General features: G+C 53.9%; 1 protein-coding gene across 1 annotated transcript; it reads right to left on the minus strand.

Annotated features, from left to right (window-relative positions):
• Positions 1-518: 518 nt before the first annotated feature.
• NLRX1 (NLR family member X1) lies at positions 519-12,705 on the minus strand. Its single transcript, XM_065881901.1, has 9 exons — positions 12,620-12,705; positions 11,985-12,054; positions 11,428-11,516; positions 10,252-10,871; positions 8,673-9,488; positions 2,753-3,348; positions 2,424-2,510; positions 1,383-1,634; positions 519-1,071 (listed from the first exon to the last, which is right to left on the minus strand). The coding sequence occupies exons 1-9, from the start codon at positions 12,687-12,689 to the stop codon at positions 750-752; spliced, it is 2,922 nt and encodes a 973-aa protein (XP_065737973.1). The 5' UTR covers positions 12,690-12,705; the 3' UTR covers positions 519-749.
• Between the last annotated feature and the right edge of the window lie 7,180 nt (positions 12,706-19,885).

Raw genomic sequence — 19,885 nt, forward strand, 5'->3', positions numbered from 1 at the left:
CAAGCCTGGGATAAGAGTATGAGAAGGGGGACAGGAGCCCTATGGCCCAACGTGGCCTACCTCCATGCTGACATCTTGTTCTTGCACCACGCTCAGGGCCTCTGAAACTAGTGCCCAAGAAACATCTGCAACAGAAAGTGGCCAGTGGTTTAACCAGAATGACCCAGAACAGTACCCTTTCTTGAAAGCAACAGGCAAAAAAGACTCCACAGTAGTTGGAAGACACAGCTCTTTAATGGCAGCAAGTCAGCACCCACGCCCCTAGGGGCCACCGAGCTTGGGTACAATTGTGAAGGGGAAACAAGGGTGAGGACACAGCACCAGGGAGAGAGGAAAGTGGCCGCTGGCATCCTGGGTGTCCCAGGGTGTCCCCAGAAAGCATAAGGCAGGACGCGGAGGCCCGCCAACACATCTGGATGGCAAGGCCCCTGGCAAGGCCGACAAAAGAAGTGTGCCCCCTGGTGGCACAATCCGAGAGGAGATTGGTGGTGGTGCTACAGGACAATGTGGGGCCACCAAAACGCCACATCTTTCAGTCCTTCTAGCCGAAGGGAGGGGAAGCGTGTTCCATGATCCTGAAAACCCCAGACTTGGAAGCACTGGTTGGACACACCCCAGGAGAGCAACTGGCACAGCTGTGCCCATTCCTTTGCCTCCAGCCCTGAAGGGATCTTTCTGGAAGCGGTAGTGCAAGCTAGGAGGCCACAGACAGAAGCGGCTTGGGGCCAGGGGACACCGCTGCTACTGTCTCAGCTTCCAGGGCCTCCCAGCTGCTCCAGGAGGGCCCTGACCTCGCCCTCCACTCGAAGCAGCTGGGCTTTGCGCCAAGGATTAAGGGTGGCTCCTCGGTTATCTTCCAGATCCCGCAGCAGAAGCTCCAGGTGGCGCCGGACCTGACCCCGATCCCAGCTGTTGAGGTTCCGCTGGACTTCACCCAGGATCACTGACCAGTACTCGGACACTGCTGTCCCCTCTGTCAGCGACACCACGACCCGGGCACCGCCCTCAGTGGTGGTCCCCAAGTCCCGCAGGGCCTGGCGGCACTCTGAGCTCAGCTCGTTGAAGTAGAGGCTGGCAGGAGAGAGGACAGTAGATGCTGTTCAGCTCTGAGAAGAAGGGGCAGAGGGCGGGTGGCCAGAGAGTAAGGGCCTCATAACTGTTCCCCTGGCTGTGAAATGCAACGGGGTAAGTGTTTGCAATAAGCCAGAGATGGAGGGTGGTGGCCACTGGGAGGCAGGGATGACGCTAGAATTCGGTGGGACCAGGGTCAATAGAAATGGGGCCACTAGGACCCTAGGAGAAATGGTGGTGGAGAATCAGGGCAGGGGAAGGGCCAATCACCAAGGGTGGGTGGGGAGATGGGAGTGGAGGGCAAGACTCACTGCAGCAGCTCCAGGGAAGGGTGCTCCCGGGCAGCCTTGGCCAAGGCCAGGGCCGCTGTGTCGCCAGCGCCGTTGTAGGCCACATTCAGCTCCTGTAGCTGCTGGTTACGGTCTAGCTGGGCAGCCAGCAGCTCCAGGCCCTCGTCCCCAAGGCCCGTACGCAGCAGAGACAGGTGTTTCAGCGAGGTGTTTCCCGCCAGCCCCTCCACCAGCAGGGCCACGCCCGCCGCCGTCAGCGGGTTGTTGGACAGCCTAGGGCCACAAGCACCCCAAGGTTATGAGGGCCCTAGCAGATGCCCTGTGCTAAGCACCGGGACTTGGGCCAAAACAGTGCACCACTTGGGCAGAGACCAGCCTGGACGCAGAGAAATGCAGGCCCAGGTAAAGAGGACGGAGAAACAGGGGTGAGGCTCACTGTAGAGGAGGGAGGGTGGGGTGGAAGCCGGCTTCTCCCTCCCCTCCTCCCGCCTTCCATTCTCCTTTGAGACTCCCCTCTTCCCTCTCCCCTTCCTCGTTACCATGTTCCTTCTTGCTCCTTTCTTCCCCCCCTTCCAGCCCCTGCTTCATCCTCCCTTCCTGGTTCCCCATCCCCCTCTCCCTCCCTCCTCATTCACTTCTCCTTCCTCCAACCCCAAATCGGGAACCCAGCGTCTGGGTCGCTAGTAAATCAGTCAACACTTTGGGAGCATCTACTGAGCGCCCAGCGTCAGGGTCATCCTTGTGAGGAGGCAGGGAAAATCCTGGGAGGGAATCAGTGGCGTCGTTACCAGGTAACCAACCTGGGTGTTATTCCACCCCCCACCCCAGGCTGCTTTTAGCCACGCAAGAGGCTTTCTTAGCACCCATTTATGGCTGGTGGCATCTTTCCCCCTGCTTGACTGCTTGTACTAGACGTCGTGGGGTGGGGAGCAGGTCAAGGTCTACACTCCCGCCTTCTTTACTACAGCATGGGTGCGCCTGTTCCAGGCATGTTGGGAGGTGGGGAGCTCACCCTTGACCTTAGCTGGCCAGCAGGATGGAGCCCCCTCCCAGGGCACTCACCGCAGGGTGGTAACTTGGCACTGGTCATGCAGCAGCAAGTCTCGGAGGTCCCTGCAGGCCTCGGGGCCCAGGCTGTTGAGTTGCAAGCTGCAGCAGAAGGTGGGCAGAGAGGAGGTGAGAAACCAAGGAAGGAGTTCGGCGTGGAGCCTGCCCACCCACCGGGCCCCTCCCTCACCATCCTGCCTCTTGTAGTCCACAGCTGTGTCCCCTCCTGTAGCTCTTGTCACCTCCACCCGTACCAGATCTCACCCCACCCCCTGGTCCTTCCTCACTCCCTTTGCTTTCCCAAGCACCTTCTCTTCCACCCGTGCACGAGGACAGGGCCTCACCCCAGCTTCCGGGCACGCAGGAAGACAGGCCTGAGCGTGCGCAGCCCGGCAGGGTCCAGTTGGCAGGAGGCGAAGTTCACCTCGTCCAGGGCATGCCTTCCACTGCCCAGTACGGCTGCCACCACCATGCACTTGAGGGGTGTCATGCGCACGCCCTCCAGGCTGAGCTGGCGCAGGGAGCTGAGCACCTCGGCGGAGAAGCGCTGATTCTGGAACTCATAGTGGAAGAAGAGGTGGTCAAGGAGCTCCGAGGGGGGCAGCACCTGCCGGCCCAGCTTGCCCAGCTTCTTCTTGATGGCCTGGGCATTCTCCAGGGCATCCAGGGTCTTGATGGGGCAACCGAGCTGAGCCAGCACTACCCGGTTATGGGCAGAGAGAAGCCCGCCCATGAACATGGGGAAAAGCTCGAAGACCTCATCCTCCGTGGGCTCGTCCGAGCGGCACCGGGGGCCCTCCACACCCAGGATACTGGCACCCATCTGGTCCAGGACGTCGTCATTGTAGTAGTCCTCCTCTCGGAACATCTCCAGCACCATGGCCTGGGCCACTGCCTCGCGGCTTTTACCTACCACACGCCCGAACACACGTGGAACCACCTGGAAGGGAAGCAGGGTGGGGGCGCTGCAGCCTACTGCGTGCTGTTCAGCCTTCTGGCCTAAGCTTAAGGTGCAGTCCTCCTGACTGCTCCAGCCTGGTGATCTCCCTTAAACTTGAGCACGACTCGTCCGATCATACTAATCCCCCTGCTGCAGCACCTTCCGTGGCTCCCCACTGCCCCTGTGGAATATAAAACTTTGCGGAATTTGGCCCCAATGTGACCTTTCCGGCGTCACCTCTCAACACTCTTCTCACGTACTCCAGACGCTGGGAAATTCCTTCTTTTTCCCAAACCCCCCGTACATTTTCAAGCCCAAGCGTGGTGGGAAGGAGTTAGCATATGTTATGCATTCAGCTTGGTACCGGGCTCGGTGGTTTAAGTACATCACCATCTTCAACATCACCGTCGTCATCACAGCAGCGATGACGGATGCCGCTCCTACTGCTTCAGACCCTGCACGATTTGGCCTCATGAAATAAAATTCGTATTTTAAGGAAAGACAAGAAAAATTTAAACATGAAATTTTTCTCTGCCCCTTTGGGCCTCCTCCCTCCCCTCCAGTGTGCATTGGACATCTGCACTATGCATTTAACCAGACCTCCCCAAGGGCAGAAATACCCGCTCAATCATAAAGATCACTTTTTCTCCTTCTGGCGCCGGCCATGTAACTCCTTAGAAGATAACATTCCTTTCTCAATCCTGTAAGGGGTCACAGTGAGCCACCACTCGCCTTGTATATGCAGACATCTTCGGTGAACTTTATGTACAATGCCAATATATCATTTTCCTTAAAGATAGAGATTGGTGCAAAACAGACTGCTCAGAGACCTGAGGAGATACTGGGCCTCACCTTGTGGAAGATCTTAGCTTCAATACTTACTTATGATACTATTAATACTACTAGCTATATTACTTGTATTTGCCTATTTTGTAAGATTGCTGTTTCTTGCATTACCAAATGTGTGACTGAGCCTCAGATAAAATTAACGATGAGGGGCTTCCCTGGTGCTGCAGTGGTTGAGAGTCCGCCTGCCGATGCAGGGGACACGGGTTCGTGCCCCGATCCGGGAAGGTCCCACATGCCGCGGAGCGGCTGGACCCGTGAGCCATGGCCGCTGAGCCTGCGCGTCCGGAGCCTGTGCTCCGCAACGGGAGAGGCCACAACAGTGAGAGGCCCGCGTACCACACACACAAAAAAATTAACGATGATTAGGTGACTTGAAACAATTGATCAAATATATAGTTCTATAAGATGAAGGACTATAATAGTGTAACTCTAGATAAGGGAAGAAACAACAAGAGGGAACCGTTCCTTGGATCACAACGGACTAGTAAGAGGTCCAGAGGATTTGGGCTACTGTTAATAGGGTCTAGTCCCCTAATAGCACATTGAGTGACCTATCGATGAAATCCTTGCCTGACCTGGGAATGAGCATTCCTAGTGCTGTGGAACAAATAGGTCACGAAATGCCTCCCAAACCTTGGTTGAAACTAAGACTGAAAGGGAAGGGATTGTAAAATAAAGAATGTTGCCCACCACCCAATTCTACAAAGTCAAGTCATTAGCCACTGCAGTCACTGGCTACAATAACCTTGAAAGGAATTCAGGGCGAAGATGAGGATAAGGTACTTTGTGCTTTGGGAAAACTGACAGAACTGGTCCTTAGATACTTCAGGAGAAATTTTTACGAGCCCGGATTCTTGCATCTTTCCATACTTAGAAAAGCACTAAAACCATTAACTGAGATGTCTGTGCCTCGTGACTAGGTGCGATGTGTGTTTGATCACACATACCCCCGTTGCCAAAATCACATATATTGAATACGTTGGCCTCCCTCTTTACGTCTTTGGAATAGTTCTCAAAACTCTCTGAGAGACTGTCTCCTGGGTTATAATCCTCAGATTGGCTTGAATTAAAATTTCCATTTCTTTCTTAGATGTGTTAGGGAACCGTTGACTAAAACCACCGTCCTTGGCCAGGCACGATGATGACCACTTGCATGAGTTGTCTCGCAACAGGAGTTGCCAATAAGGAACAGGGTGCTGCTGTCAAAAACTGGAGAATTCAGGAGGGGCCAAAAAGAGGGAGGAGATGCCAGCCCCATAATATTGTCCTACCAACCTCCCAGAATCCTTGGTGCTGGAATCCATCTTGGCTGAGACACGTGTGCCACCAGGAAGGACCTTGAGTCAGACTAAATAGGGGCCAAGCAAGATGAATGGCCAGAGACAACCCAGAAAGTAACCCCATTACCATAAAACCTGAGACTACAAGCCACGTGGCAGAGCAGTTCTCCTGGGTTCCCTTACACCACTGCTGTCTGCCTGGGTGGCCCTTCCCAATAAAGTCTTTTGCTTTGTCAGTACATGTGTCTCCTCAGACAATTGATTTCCGAGTGCTACACAAGCACTTGCTCTCAGGGACATCCCTGGTGGTGCAGTGGTTAAGAATCCACCTGCCAATGCAGGGGACACGGGTTCGAGCCCTGGTCCGGGAAGATCCCACATGCCGCGGAGCAACTAAGCCCGTGCACCACAACTACTGAGCCCGCGCTGTAGAGCCCGCGAGCCACAACTACTGAAGCCCGCGCGCCTAGAGCCCATGCTCCGCAACAAGAGAAACCACCGCAATGAGAAGCCCGTGCTCCGCAACGAAGAGTAGCCCCCGCTCACTGCAACTACAGAAAGCCCGCGCACAGCAACAAAGACCCAATGCAGCCTAAATAAATAAATAAATTTATTTAAAAAACAGCTAGCTCTCAGGCCCTGGAAGGGGTCCCCTTCTGGCAACAGATGAACTATTGATCAATTTTTCATTGACAGGCCCCTGTCAGCCACGGCGCCTTCATGACAGCCTCTCACCCTCGCTCACTCTGCTCCTGTCCTCTCGGCTTCTCTCTCTCTCTCTTTTTTGTTTTTTGTTTTTTGACGGTGCCAAGATTGTTCCTCCTTCAAAGCTGTGCCCTCTTCCTGGAGTGTTCCCCCCCACACACCCAGTTCTGGCTAATCCTCCAGGGATCAGATTAAAAGCCCTTTCTGCAGAGAGGCTTTACTTATCCCCCCAAACCAGGTCCCCCCTCCCCCCTTACACACTTCCATAGCACCTGGAACTTTGTTTTCCAGGCACTTCCCAGAATTTTTAATCACATGGTTATGCTGACATGTTTATGTTGAGACTGTATGATTAGAAAAGGCAGAAACCTGGGGTTCTGTTGCTTTTTCCTCCGAATCTAACACACTGCCTGGCACTCAAATATTTGTTGAAGAACTGAATGTTTGGGAGGTTGGCGACATCAGCTGCCATCCTTGCAATGGTTCTGAAAGGAAAGGAGAGGTCCATTCCTCTGGCAAGAGCCACCAGGTTGTTTTGTGGCACCTCCTCTCATGTGTTTTCTTCACTTTTTACAGGCGAGGTTCCCACCATGGAGGTTATAGTGCCCCTCCCCCAACAAGCATCTGGAGACAAGACACAAAAACTGTCACTCTGGGAAAATGAATCAATAGGCTCATAAAGAAACAGATGGGACCCATCCTCTGCTAGGCAACCCTCCCTCCGAGAGGGCTTAGGGGTGTGGTGTCCCCTTAAGTAACTGAGTGGCTTTCTGAATCCTGTCAGGAGACCACAGCCTCTCACTGCAATCCAGATGAGGCAAGCACATCCTCAAAGAGGTGGGTGGCCTCAGCAATGGCCATTACCTGCCTGCCTGAGGCAATGGTGTAAGAAGGGATGGGCTGCCTGAGACTGCTTTTGTGTTTAACAAACAATTAAATAGCGCTTACTATGTGCCAGGTCCTGCAGATGAAGACATTTAATCCTCATATTGGGCCAATGATATAGATTCTATTATTATCTATTATTATTCATTTAACAGATAAGGACCTTGGGGCACAGAGAGGTTAAGTAACTTGTACAAGGTCACACAGCTAGTAAGTGGCAGAGCCTGGATCTGAACCAGGTAGCTGCGTTACAGAATCCCTGTTTTTACCCTGAGGCTTTGCAGCCTATAAAAAGGAAAACTTGTTAAAATGTCAGCTCACCAGGGCTCTGCTTCCCCAAGACCGATTACTGAAACATTTCTAAAGAGGACCAGGGTTACCTAGCAAGGCGCCATAGCTTCCTAGAAATATCCATAGTACATCAATAAAGTTTGGCGGAAAGAGCACAGGATTCAGAACCATAAAACCTGCACTCAGATCCCAGTTATTCTCCTTACTATCTGAGTGACCTTGGTCACGTTACTTAGCCTCTGTGGGCTCCAGTTTCCTCATCTATAAAAGGGATCATAGGGCTTCCCTGGTGGCGCAGTGGTTAAGAATCCGCCTGCCGACGCAGGAGACATGGGTTCGAGCCCTGGTCCGGGAAGATCCCACATGTCGCGGAGCAACTAAGCCCGTGCGCCACAACTACTGAGCCTGCGCTCTAGAGCCCAAGAGCCACAACTGTTGAGCCCACGTGCCACAGCAACTGAAGCCCATGTACCTAGAGCCCGTGCTCCACAACAAGAAAAGCCAGCGCAACAAGCAGTCCAAGCACCACAACGAAGAGTAACCCCCCCTCGCCGCAACTAGAGAAAAGCCCACGCGCAGCAGCAAAGACCCAATGCAGCCAAAAATAAATAATTAATTAATTTTTTTTAAAAAAGGATCATAATTATATTTCATTTACAAGGCACCCGGCAGACATCAGCCGAGAGTGGCTACTTCTTCCCATCAAAAACTTCGTACATCCGCCCTGCTCACAGCACAGTCCTCAGGCCTGTAATTTGGTTTCTGGAGCAGACCTGCACCCAGGATGGACTGTCCTAAGCCAATTACCAATGCCATTTATCCTCCTGGTATAAATGAATAAAATGGCGTCTGCTTTATAAACCTGCCTCTGGTGATTAAGTTAGGATGAGACATCACTCCCAGAGTCTAATCACCTCTGAGGAACAGATACAATTGGGTTTCTGGACCTGCAAAACACAGGACAGACCTTGGACAGTAGTGACCCCGGCCGCCCAGCAACAAAGACTAGGAGGAGAGAGGCAAAAAACAAAAAAAACAAAAACAAACAAACAAACAAAAACCTATCATTAGAGTTATGGGATTGTTATGAAAGTCCCCGCACCCTTAGATTCCCCTCCAAGCCTTCCCCAGCCTGCGGCTTCTCTCTCCCCCTTCCTTATGACCCATTCCCACTAAAAGCCAGATTGCCCAAATCTGAAACAGAGCCAAGAAGAGGATTCACGGTCATGCAGGAAGAAGCAGTTTCCTTCTGGGCAGGAGCAAGAGTGAACGAGGAGGATGGGGGCCGGCAGCCTGGGATCCTAGGGCTGTTACCTTGAGCAGGTTGAATAGCAGGGGCAGGGCCCGCAGGGGCAGCAGCTTGGCCATGATGCCCAGGACCAGGCTGACATCCTCCCCGACACGGCCCACGAGCTCGGCCACTTCCTTGCCCACTCGCTGCAGAGTCGTCTTCCGCAAACCCAGCACGATGTAGAGGGCAGCCAGGTATTCCTGCATGGCGGGCACAGTGAACACGAAGGTACCCAGGTGCCCTGGCTCAACGCACGGGGCCAGAAAAAACCTCAGGGCATCCCGGCGGAACACATGCAGCAGCTGAAACTCCTCTTCCGTCTGGATGCCAGCTTCCAGGCAGCCACGGACATCCTCTTCAGAGAAGTACGTCTTGCGGGAGGACACCCCCTCGTAGGCCAACTTGCCCATGGTTCGGGCTGCATAGGCCATCAGGGACAACTTGGAGGGGTCAGTGCTGTCCAGCATCTCCCCACTGAAGTTTAGATGCAGGAAGCTGGTGTAGATGCTCGTGAGGGTCTGGCCAGCTGGTGTGGGAGCGTGCAGGAAGTGCAGGGTGGCACAGACAAGCCAGCAATAGGAGGGCAGGAAGCAGGCAGTGGCGATCTGGTGGTGCCCCTCCAGGTTCCGGGAGAGCATCTGCACCAGGTGGTCACGCTGAGCCGGCGTGGCTGAGAAACCCCCAGCTCCGTGCCCGCAGTCTGGCTGTTTGAAGCGGAGCTGGAAGTAGAGCTTCTGTAGGTTGGTATCGGAGAAGCCGCAGATCTCACCATAGCGGCCCACATACTTGCTGGGGATGCGGCCAATGGCAGAGGGCCGGGTGGTCACCAGAATGCTGGCCTGGGAAGAGCATGGTTGAGAGTTAAGAAAGACGCTTGTGGGCTTCCCTGGTGGCGCAGTGGTTAAGAACCCGCCTGCCAATGCAGGGGACACAGGTTCGAGCCCTGGTCCGGGAAGATCCCACATGCTGCGGAAGAAGTAAGCCCGTGAGTCACAACTACTGAGCCTGCGCTCTAGAGCCCGCGATCCACAACTACTGAGCCCACGTGCCGCAACTACTGAAGCCCGTGCGCCTAGAGCCCGTTCTCTGCAACAAGAGAAGCCACTGCAATGAGAAGCCCGCGCACCGCAACGAAGAGTAGCCCCCACTCACCGCAACTTGAGAAACCCGTGCACAGCAACGAAGACCCAACACAGCCAAAAATAAATAAGATAAACAAATTTATAAAAAAAAAAAAAAAAAAGACCCTTGTGTCCTGATTGCCTCACTTGCCAGGGAGTCCCTGAAGACTGAGTGTTCAAGGATGAAGATAATGACGGCCACGGTAGTTATAACTCACACTTACTGAGCGCCCATGATCCAGGGCGCTGCACTAAGCACTTCATAGGCGGTATCTCATTTGTTCAGTACAACTCAAGGAGAGAAGGAAACAGAAGCCTGGAGGAGTCACTGACTTGCTCAGTCCCACGGCTTGGAAGTGGAGGGGCAGGATTTGAACTAACCCAGAGCCTACGTTCCTACCCATTAAGCATGCGGACTCAGGACACGAAAATCCTGAGGGGGCAAATTGGGAACAGTGGAGGCGGAGCAGGGTGCACTCACTTCGGGCAACATGTATTTGCGTAGCAGGTTGACGATGATGGCAGCTGGCGCCTCTGACTCCTCCGGGTCACTGCAAAGCCCTGTGCCTGCCAACCGGAAATCAAGGTTGAGGTGCTCCAAGCCGTGGAGCACAAAGAGCAGGCAGGAACCAGCAGCGGCCATCAGAGGCAGAATCTCCTTCAGGGGTGTGTAGCGCTGGGCCACAAGTTGGCACAAGGAGGCCGGCGCAGGGCCCAGGGATGACAGGTCCTCGCAGGAGAAGGGGATCAGCAGCTCGAAGGCTGGCAGCCGCCCGTAACACCAGTCCAGGACCAGCTTGCGCACCAGCGTGCTCTTGCCTGTGCCCACTGTCCCGTAGAGCACCACCGTCTGCACGCGGCGCCCACAGGCATCTGGGTCAAAGAGCTGAGACAGGGCCAGTGGGGGGAACCCAGCAGAGGGTGGCTGATGCTCCAGGGCCAGCTCAGCCAGTGGGCAAAGCAGCTCATCAGGGGTGCTCTCGCGGATCACAGGGTCTACGTGGACCGTGTCTAGTGCAAAGGTTGGGCCGAACTGGCGCTCTTCCCTGGGCAGCCGGCTGAACCACTCGGCCAGATTCTGGCGGTGCCGCTGGATAGCTTCTGGATGGGAAGGCAAAGGGAATAAATATGTCAGGGAGAGGGGCTGAGAAATGCAGGAGCTTAAGGAGGTGGTAGGGTCAGGCTGCGGAGTCAAGACACAACACCAGGAGATGCCAGGACCCACAGTGGTGCTGGACACACAGGACTCCCTCCGACTGTCCAGAAAGTTTGGACCTCTGTGGCAGAAAGTGGGAAGCCATGGAACGAGTGAGGGTGAGTCTGGGCTGACTGGCTGTAGGATTATCCACGTGTATCTTCACCTGACCGCTAGAGGCAGTGTGTTGAAGGGATGTTGAGGGATGTTATATCCCTCCCAGTGCTTTGTACATCGTAAGTGTGCACTGCATGACTGTTGCAGGAAGGGATACGTGGACAGATGGATAATGAAGCCAGGGAGAGTGGATCCACTAATGGCTGATTGTAATGGATCCTCTATACCTCCTTCCTGCTTGTTTCTCTCTCCAGGCCCTTCTTCCCCACGCTCCCTGAACCCACCCCCACACTGGGAGCCCAGCAGCCCCTCTCCTCAGGCTGACTGAGGAGCCAGTCTCTTTACCAGCTGCAGCGATGCCCTGGAACAACTGTCCATGCCTCCCTGATGGGGGACCACTGCCCGCTGAGCTTCCGTGATGGCGTATAAAGGCCCTGTGAGCAAGGAAAAGGGATGAGCTGGGGCTTGGCTACTGGGCTCAGGCTCTGCACAGGCTCAGAGTCCAGGCCTGCCTGGACTGATGAACTGCTGGCTTCCTGAGATCCAGGCCTGCCTCTGGACACCCAAGTCCAGAGCCTCATCTGACTCTCATACCCTTCCCAGGGCCTGAGGTCTTGCCCCTACCCCTCCAGTCCCCCACTGCTGACTGCCTGCCTGGAACTCAGACTGACCACTGCCAGACTCCACCCACTTCCCACCGGTCCTCCCTCTGGCTGACCACTGTGACTTGTACTGTGGATGGTATAAGCTAACTTCCCCTTAGGCCTGGTAGCTGAGTCTGTACCCTCTTCAGCCCCGGAAAACCAACTCTCCCCAGGAGATCAAGCTCTCTCCAAGTCCTGACCCTTCGCAGGCTACTCTGCTGTGCCCAGATGTGTCCCAAGGTCACACTGAGGCCTCACCTAGGGGGCCCAAGGGGGCGCTCCCCTTTAAGGGGCCAGCTCCAGTGGATCAGGAAGGGGATACGTTCATCTACAGAGAGAAAGCAGAAGGAAGAAACAGCATCCAGAATTCACCCACATTAGCTCCACAATACACAGACCCCACATCTACATCAAAGCCCCATCATTTGCTCTCATAGCGTCATGTACTGCCCCTTTGTAGCAGTCATTATGAAATTTTATATTTCATCGTGTAATTATTTGATTAAAATTCATTCACACACTCACCCCCATTCCTCCATGAGAGCAGGGATCATATCTGTTTTGGTTCACAAGTACCTACTTAGAACTTAGCATGGGGTCTGGCACATAGCAGGCACTCAATAAATACTCATTGAATGCAAAATGAAATCAGACAAGTGTTCCTGGACTTATGTAGCTACAGGGACACTCAAAGATCATCTAGTCTGACTCCCTTAGCTTAGGATGGGAAAAAGGAAGCTCAGGGAGGTACGGTGACTTGTCCAAGGTCAACAGCTAGTAAATCACAGAGCTGGGACTAGCATGCCTGGTGTCTGGATCCCTTCTCTCTTGGAGGTGCCATCTGGACTCTGGAAAGGGAGAAGTGGCAACAGAAACCCCTGCTTCCTGCTCACCTGCTGGCTGGAGTACTCTTCCCAGACCAGGGCCCCAAGAGGCCCTAGGCAAATGGCAGCCCCACCTCATGGCAGGAGAGAAGGTCAGGGCCTGGGGGACCGAGCACACCACCTTCTATCCTGTTCCGCTGCAGAAAGAATGGTGTGAATGGACCCCACACACCCCCACTTTCCCACCCCACCTCTCATGCAGGCCAAGGGAGGCCCTTCCTCCTCAGGAGAACATCAGCCTTTCCTTAAATGCCAGCATAGCCAAGGCCCTGGCCTGGCTTTCAGACCTTTCTCCTCTACATTCCCCACCTGAGTGATCCTACCACCCACTGGTTCTCCCCTGAGGCTTCACGATCACCTTTCTCCTGAATTCCAGCCTAGTGAACTGTTTTATTTAGGTGTCCTTTTTTTTGCTTGGCTGCCAGCACGCTCCTATGAGTCCTGTGTTCCTTTTCAGTGGCTTTTCTGAGCCAACGTTTTCCAGTAACAATCATCCATTCTCCTCTGAAGTTTTTCCCTAGCTATCAGGTCCTTTTAGCTGAGTTTTAATGGTTTGATCATTTTATCTTCTCTGTGACTTTTATGTAACCTGCCTTTGAGGCTGGCATAAATTATAGATAAGTGAATGAATGACTTCCTATTTGATATCTCCATATGGACATCCTGCCAATGCTTCAAGCCGCACGCTCGCAGAACTGAACTCAGCATCCCTCCTCCCCTTCCAGTTACTTTACTGCAAATCTTCCCAGTCACATGATTTCTACTCGAAATCTGACCTCTTTGTCTTCAAATCCTTCCCCCCTCCTCCACTTGTCTTCAAATCCTTCCCGCCTCCTTCACACAGTGGAAGCAGCCCTGCCGGTTCCTCATCCCAGTACTTTGCCAGCCTGTTCCTATTGCATAATCCCTACCACCCTGTGCTAATTTAGACCCTCCTCCTCCTTAGTGGCCTCTGCCTTCAGTCTCATTCCATTCCCATCCCTGATCCCAGACACCAATCGCCTCCCTAAAATCCTAGGTTATGTAGCGTCCAAACACCTGGCCCACACCAGCTATTTTCCTGAGTTTCCCCCTGACCCGTACCTCACCGGCCAGGCTTACTGAATTCTTGCTCCCACTTTCCTAACTTTGTTCATACTCTTTCATCAGCTTGGAATGACCTTTCTCCCCTGTCAGAATCCTACCCAATCTTTTCAGAACCTGGTCAAAAGTCCTCTCTCCTGGGAAGTCTTTCCTGATCCCTCTGAGCTCCCTTAAATGAAGCATACAGCTATCTGGCACCTGGTCTCCACTGAGATGTGACTCCTTAAGGGCAGAGCACGCTTAGGGAGAATTGGGTGCATTCGGCCCTATTGCCAGCAGGGCCAACCAATGGAGGCGCAGCCTGGGGCTCAGACCAGGAGTCCCGGGGTCGGGGGCGGGGAGTATAGAAGGGTTAAGAGACGGCCCTGGAAGGCTGGAAAAGCTTGGGGAAACTAGCTCAGTGGGATAAAATCAGTTGCAGGGCCTCTGACTCAAGATGGGACTGGCGGTGGGGATGGGGGCATGAGGCCAATTGTCGGAAGATCACCGCTGGTCTCCGGGGCAGTGAGAAAAGGAGAGGGCACAGCAGGAAAGGTACGGGGTCTGTGCTCGCACAGGTCCAGAGCTCCTCCTCTTAAGGTCCTAGCTTTCCTAGTTCTAGTTGGTTTCAGAGCCCAAGAGTAAAGCCCGCCTGAATGCCCACCTCTCAGGGCACCGGCTGCGCCCCACGCGTCCCCAGCCTCCAGCTCCTAGTGGCACTAGCCCAGCACCGGCCCGCCCCTGCTACTTAGACCTTTACCGCCGCTGCCCAGGCCCGGGAGCCGGTCGCCGCCAGAGTCTCCCGCTTGCTCCCAGAGGCCCCGGCGCGCGCGGCGCTTCCTGCACGCCCCGCCCGCCTGCGCGGAGCCCTGCCAGCCCTGGCATCCGGCCCGGCAGCGGGCAAGCGAGAGCACGAGCCCAGGCGCTCCGGGCCGCCGGGTCCTGGGAGGAGGGAGATGGCGAGAGGGGCTAGTGTCCCGGAGAGCAGGCCCGGGGCGGGTACTTCTTCGCCATCTGTCTCTCCTCCCCGCACCCTCAGTGGTACAGCCCTCCATCCAGGCGGGCCCTGCCTCGGGGACTGCCCTCTACAGGTCACTGAGCGCCAATTCCATCCCATTACTCACCCAGGCAGGGCTTCTTGTTATGCCCGTTTTACAGATGCAGGAACTGCAGCTCAGAAGGGTGAAATGACTTGCGCAGGTTGACCCAACTAGGAAGGGAAAGAACAAGAATCCGGGGCTTGGGTCTTCCTACCTCACCCCTGGACCTTCCCGAGGCGACCCCCATCCCCCATCCCCCGGGCATTCTTCCCTCTGTGCCTCTTCACCGCTTCAGCCTGCCTCCTAACAGAGATCTGAGTCAAGGTCTTCTTGGGTCCTCCCTCTGTACCTGGCTCTCTTCAGACCCCACACCTCTGTGTGTGGCTTCTGGTCATTTGGGTCAGGCGGGCAGAAGAATGGTGCTGAGGGACAGCTCCCACCTCAACCTGCTCCTCTTGTCTGGCACCCAACCATAGCCTAGCCCTAGGGCTTCCTGGTCCTCAAAGACCCCAGCCTCATCCCTGTGCTTCCATACCGGGCACACCCAGGGCCCACGTAACCGATGGAGGAGCCTCCCACCACCCACAGCCAGGGCATGCCTCCACATGCAAACACAGGCTGTACTGAACGGAGGTGTGCAGTCGGGAACTGGTAGAGAGGAGCCTTGGGCAGGGCTGAGAAGAGGGCTTTATGATCTCTACCCTCCGTCCAGACTGAGGACTGTGGGGATATTTCACTTATACATGTAAACATCTGTTTTTTCACTGAACACGTGGTACTGGGCTAGTATGGAGCAACCAGAACAAGGTGAACAGGGACCAGACCATAGCAGCTCCCCTCCAGGGGGCCCAAATGATGGTACTTCAGAGGGAGATGGAAGCCTTAGGAAAGCCTGGGAGAGGAAGTTACGAACTGCCTCTGGCACAGGAGGTGACATTTGAACTAGATCTTAAAAAATAAGCTGGGGGACTTCCCTGGTGGTCCAGTGGTTGAGAATCCGCCTTCCAATGCAGGGGACGTGGGTTCGATCCCTGGTCAGGGAAGTAAGATCCCACATGCTGCGGGGCAACTAAGCCCACGTGCTGCAACTACAGAGTCCACGCACTCTGGACCCCCTGCTCCACTAGAGGGAAGCCCATGTGCAGCAACGAAGACCTGACGCAGCCAAAAACAAATAAATAAATGAACATTAAAAAAATAATAATCTGGTACTCAGTCATAAAAAAGAATGAAATAATGCCATTTGCAGCAACATGGATGGACCTAGAGATTATCACACTAAGTGAAGTAAGTCAGACAGAGAAAGACAAATATCATACGATATTACTTATGTGTGGAATCTAAAAAATAATATAAATGAACTTATTTACAAAACAGAAATAGAATCATAGACATAGAAAACAAACTTATGGTTACCAAAAAGGATATGTTTGGAATTTGGCATTAACAGATATACACTACTACATATAAATTAGATAAACAACTAATAGCACAGGGAACTATATTCAATATCTTGTAATAACCTATAATGGAAAAGAATCTGAAAAAGAATATATATGTGTATATATATACATACATGTATAACTGAATCACTCTGCTGTACACCTGAAACATCGTAAATCAACTATGCTTCAATTAAAAAATAAAAATAGGGCTTCCCTGGTGACGCAGTGGTTGAGATGCAGGGGACACGGGTTCGTGCCCCGGTCCGGGAGGATCCCCATTGCCGCGGAGTTGCTGGGCCCGTGAGCCATGGCCGCTGAGCCTGCGCGTCCGGAGCCTGTGCTCCGCAACGGGAGAGGCCACAACAGTGAGAGGCCCGCGTACCGCAAAAATAAATAAATAAAAATTTTAAAAAGCCAGAGAAGAGAAGGGCATTCCAGACAGCACGGAAAAGAGCACATTTGATTTTAACAAAGATCTGAACGAGGAGTAGGATGGGGTGCGGGGAGAGGAGGTAGAGTAACGCTGTGAATGTGATCTTAGGGGTGACATTTCAGGCCTGGAGGACTCCTCTAGCTTCACTCCACTTACCTAGCCACGTGAGACTGACAGGCCCCTGGCTGCGTTACTGGACACAGCTCAGAGCAAGACATTCCCCTCCCCCACCCCTCAGCGGGCACGACAGCCATGTAGGTTTTATTAATAACATATAATTTGACTGGCCTCTTGCAGACAGAAGTACTGTGAGTCACACTGTGGGCATGTGCTCTGTCGTCGGACCTCAGGATGGGGCAGCAGGAGCTATAGAGCCACAGCACAGAGAAGTGCTTTGGTCATCTCTGCCCTCCAGCACCTTGCACAGACCCTGTCACAGAAGGCAGCTGCGTTGAAGGAAATGATCTCTGGGTCCAGGAAGTTCGGCATTCAGGGAGAGTGGGCCCATTTCAAAACATGCTTGGATGCCCCCCCCTCTGCAGGTTACTGAGACTGGTGGGGAGAGAAATCGCAGGTGGTTCTCCGGGGCAAAGGGCACAGCATCTTGAGAGCTCGCTCAAGTCGCTTCTCCAAGCCTTGGTTTCCTTCTCTGTAAAAGGAGGAAATGATCATACTCATCCTAGTAGCCTCATGGGGTTGCTCCAAGAATCAAAAGAGCTTTCTTCCCAAATATGTGAGCCACTCTACGAATGTTCTCGGTGCCTGAATGGCCCTTGATGGCTCTGGAATGTCTGTTCATTTCCTTTAGCTCCAAGGGGAACTTACGGATGTGTGAACTTATAAATTTTACTCTTTGGGGAGTATTTTAAATTTCATCTTAAAAGAGAAAGAGTAAAAATGAAGAATCTTAAGAAAGACTATACAGTGGCAGAATTTTGTGCCCTCTGACTTTTAGGAGCCACGTATTGGTATCATTCCAGGGAGAAGGTGACACCCAGAGTGCCCCCTCAAGCTAGCTAGAATTCCAGGAGCTAGGACTCAGACTTCCCACTTCCCATTCCCATGCCCCACTTCCCGCCCCCCGCTCCCACCCCCATAAGAAACAAAGTTAGTCCATCTCCAGGCAAGCACCCATCCAGTCATAGATTGGGGCCTACCCTAGCCCAGGGCATAGCACAAGTAGGGTATTCCAGGCAGCTGGCAGGACTGACGGCAGCCCCTTCCTTTAGTCCCCAAGCTCAGGATCGGGAGGGAAGAGGGAGAGACAAGGTACTGCTTCTTGGGTCATCCCGCCACCAGCCCTCAAGACCTTCTGGACCATTGCCTACTCCAAATCTCAGGCTACCGGAGCCATTTGTAGTCCTGGTGGTTGACGGTTTGGCCATGGGAGTGTGGCTCGGTAGGAAAGAGGCGAGGAAGAAATGAGGAAAGTTGTGCTGAGCCCAGTGGGGTTCCTGCCACTCTCATCCTGGGGCTTAGGTCCCTGGGGCTTTCTGCTTCTCACTGCCTCCACAGCCCCTAACCTCCCCGCTCCCCCATAGGCACAACTGGGGAACCAGGGCTCAGTGAGTTCTGAAAAGAGAGTCACATATCACTCAGGCAAGAATGCACCTATGCAACAGACACAGAGCCCCTGCACGCAGCTTGCAGATCCACCAGTAACAAGCATAATGGGCCAAGGCCAAGGACGGGGAGTCCAGAGGCAGAAGACCTGGTTGTCAGAGCTGGTTCCCACTTCCATTAGCTAAGGGTCCTTGGGCAAGTTACTTAGTCCAAGTCTCAGTTCGCTCATCTGCATAATGGATTGTCGTGAGAGATAATGCAGGCTTGACCTGACACTCCCTTGAGATAATGAACAGAAGCATCTGTAAGACGCGAAGCTTGCTACAAATATCCCATAAGATACACATTCACCAGCTTGACTTCCCCTCCCCTGCCACAGCCTCCCTGAAGCTCATAGACTTCTTGCCAAGAGCTCTCACAGCCCATGGTACCAGGTGCCAGACCCACACACATTTACACACTGCATACTGTATAAATATAGGTTTTATTAATAATGGGTGAACTCCCACAAATACACCTGGCATCTCTGTGTGATGGGGAGAATCCGTGGCAGGGCAAGGAAGGTAGAGAGGTGTGTGTACAGGACAAAGGGGGGACAAAAGCCCTAGGGGAAGGTGAAATCAGAAGAAGAATGAGCCTGGACCTGCACCCCCAGGAAAGCCAGACATGTTCTAGGTGTGTCTGTCGCTCTGGTGCCCAGGGCCCACCTTGGCTGATAGAAAGCAGGTGGAAGAAAGCGGACAAGAGTTTGAATGGGCAGCAAGTGGCCATGGAAGGAGAGAGGGAGTGAGACCGCCAGCTTGACACACAAAAGGAGAGCCATGGGGTGGCAGCGGCCAAGTCCATCTTCTGCTCATGCTTGTGCTTGTGTGGGCTCCTGAACTCCAGGGAGCTGGTGCCCTGTGCCACCCCTGGCTTGGGACGGAGGGAGGGAGGGAAGAATGGTGGGTAGACACCTGCAGATCCTGGAGGCGCCCCGGGCAGCACCAGCCTCATCCTTAGAATCAAAGCGGAATCCCGGGAGGAGGTTGACACAGCCCTTCCCACAGCACCCACCGTCACCACCACCATCACTCTTCCTGTGAGCCACAGCGGGACAGCGAGTGTGTGTAGGGCCGAGATTCCCTGTTCGCATATATGTGCCTGTAACTCAGGAGAGGTGAGGGAGCATTGCGGGACCACGCGAGCAGCGAGAAAGGAGGCTTGGGTCTTCTCCCACTCACCCCTGAGAATAAAGTGCATTCTCCAGTTCCAGTGGCAGATGGGAGAGAAACACAGACATTATTGCAGAGGTGCCACAGGCCCAGCCCCCACCAGAGGTGACGGGGAGGAGTCCAGGGGACAGCCCATGGCGCCAGGCCTCTCCAATCCCCAGGATTGGGAGGGATGATCCAGACAGAAAACCCAGCTCCTGTCCCAACAGATTGTCCAAATCAGCCAGGGTCTAGGGGCCGGGAGAGGTGAGGAGGAGGAAGAGACTTCCAGAGTCCATCCCTGCTCCATTCCAACGTCCAAATGGGACATCCAGGGGACCCCACCAGGGCCCAGCCCTGGAACACCAACCTTATAACAGCCCAGTTTACAAACACTTGTGTGGTGGGGACCCCCGGGGGGGCCACTTTGGTCAGTTGTCAGGGGGCCTGGAGAGCCTGGGGCTCCCAGACAGACAACAGAGGAGGGGAGTTGTGGGGGCAGAAGGCGGGTGGCAGCCTCCCCGTGGTCTTTGCATGCA

The sequence above is a fragment of the Phocoena phocoena genome, chromosome 8 (genome assembly GCF_963924675.1).
Source record: "Phocoena phocoena chromosome 8, mPhoPho1.1, whole genome shotgun sequence".
Lineage (NCBI taxonomy): Eukaryota > Metazoa > Chordata > Mammalia > Artiodactyla > Phocoenidae > Phocoena > Phocoena phocoena.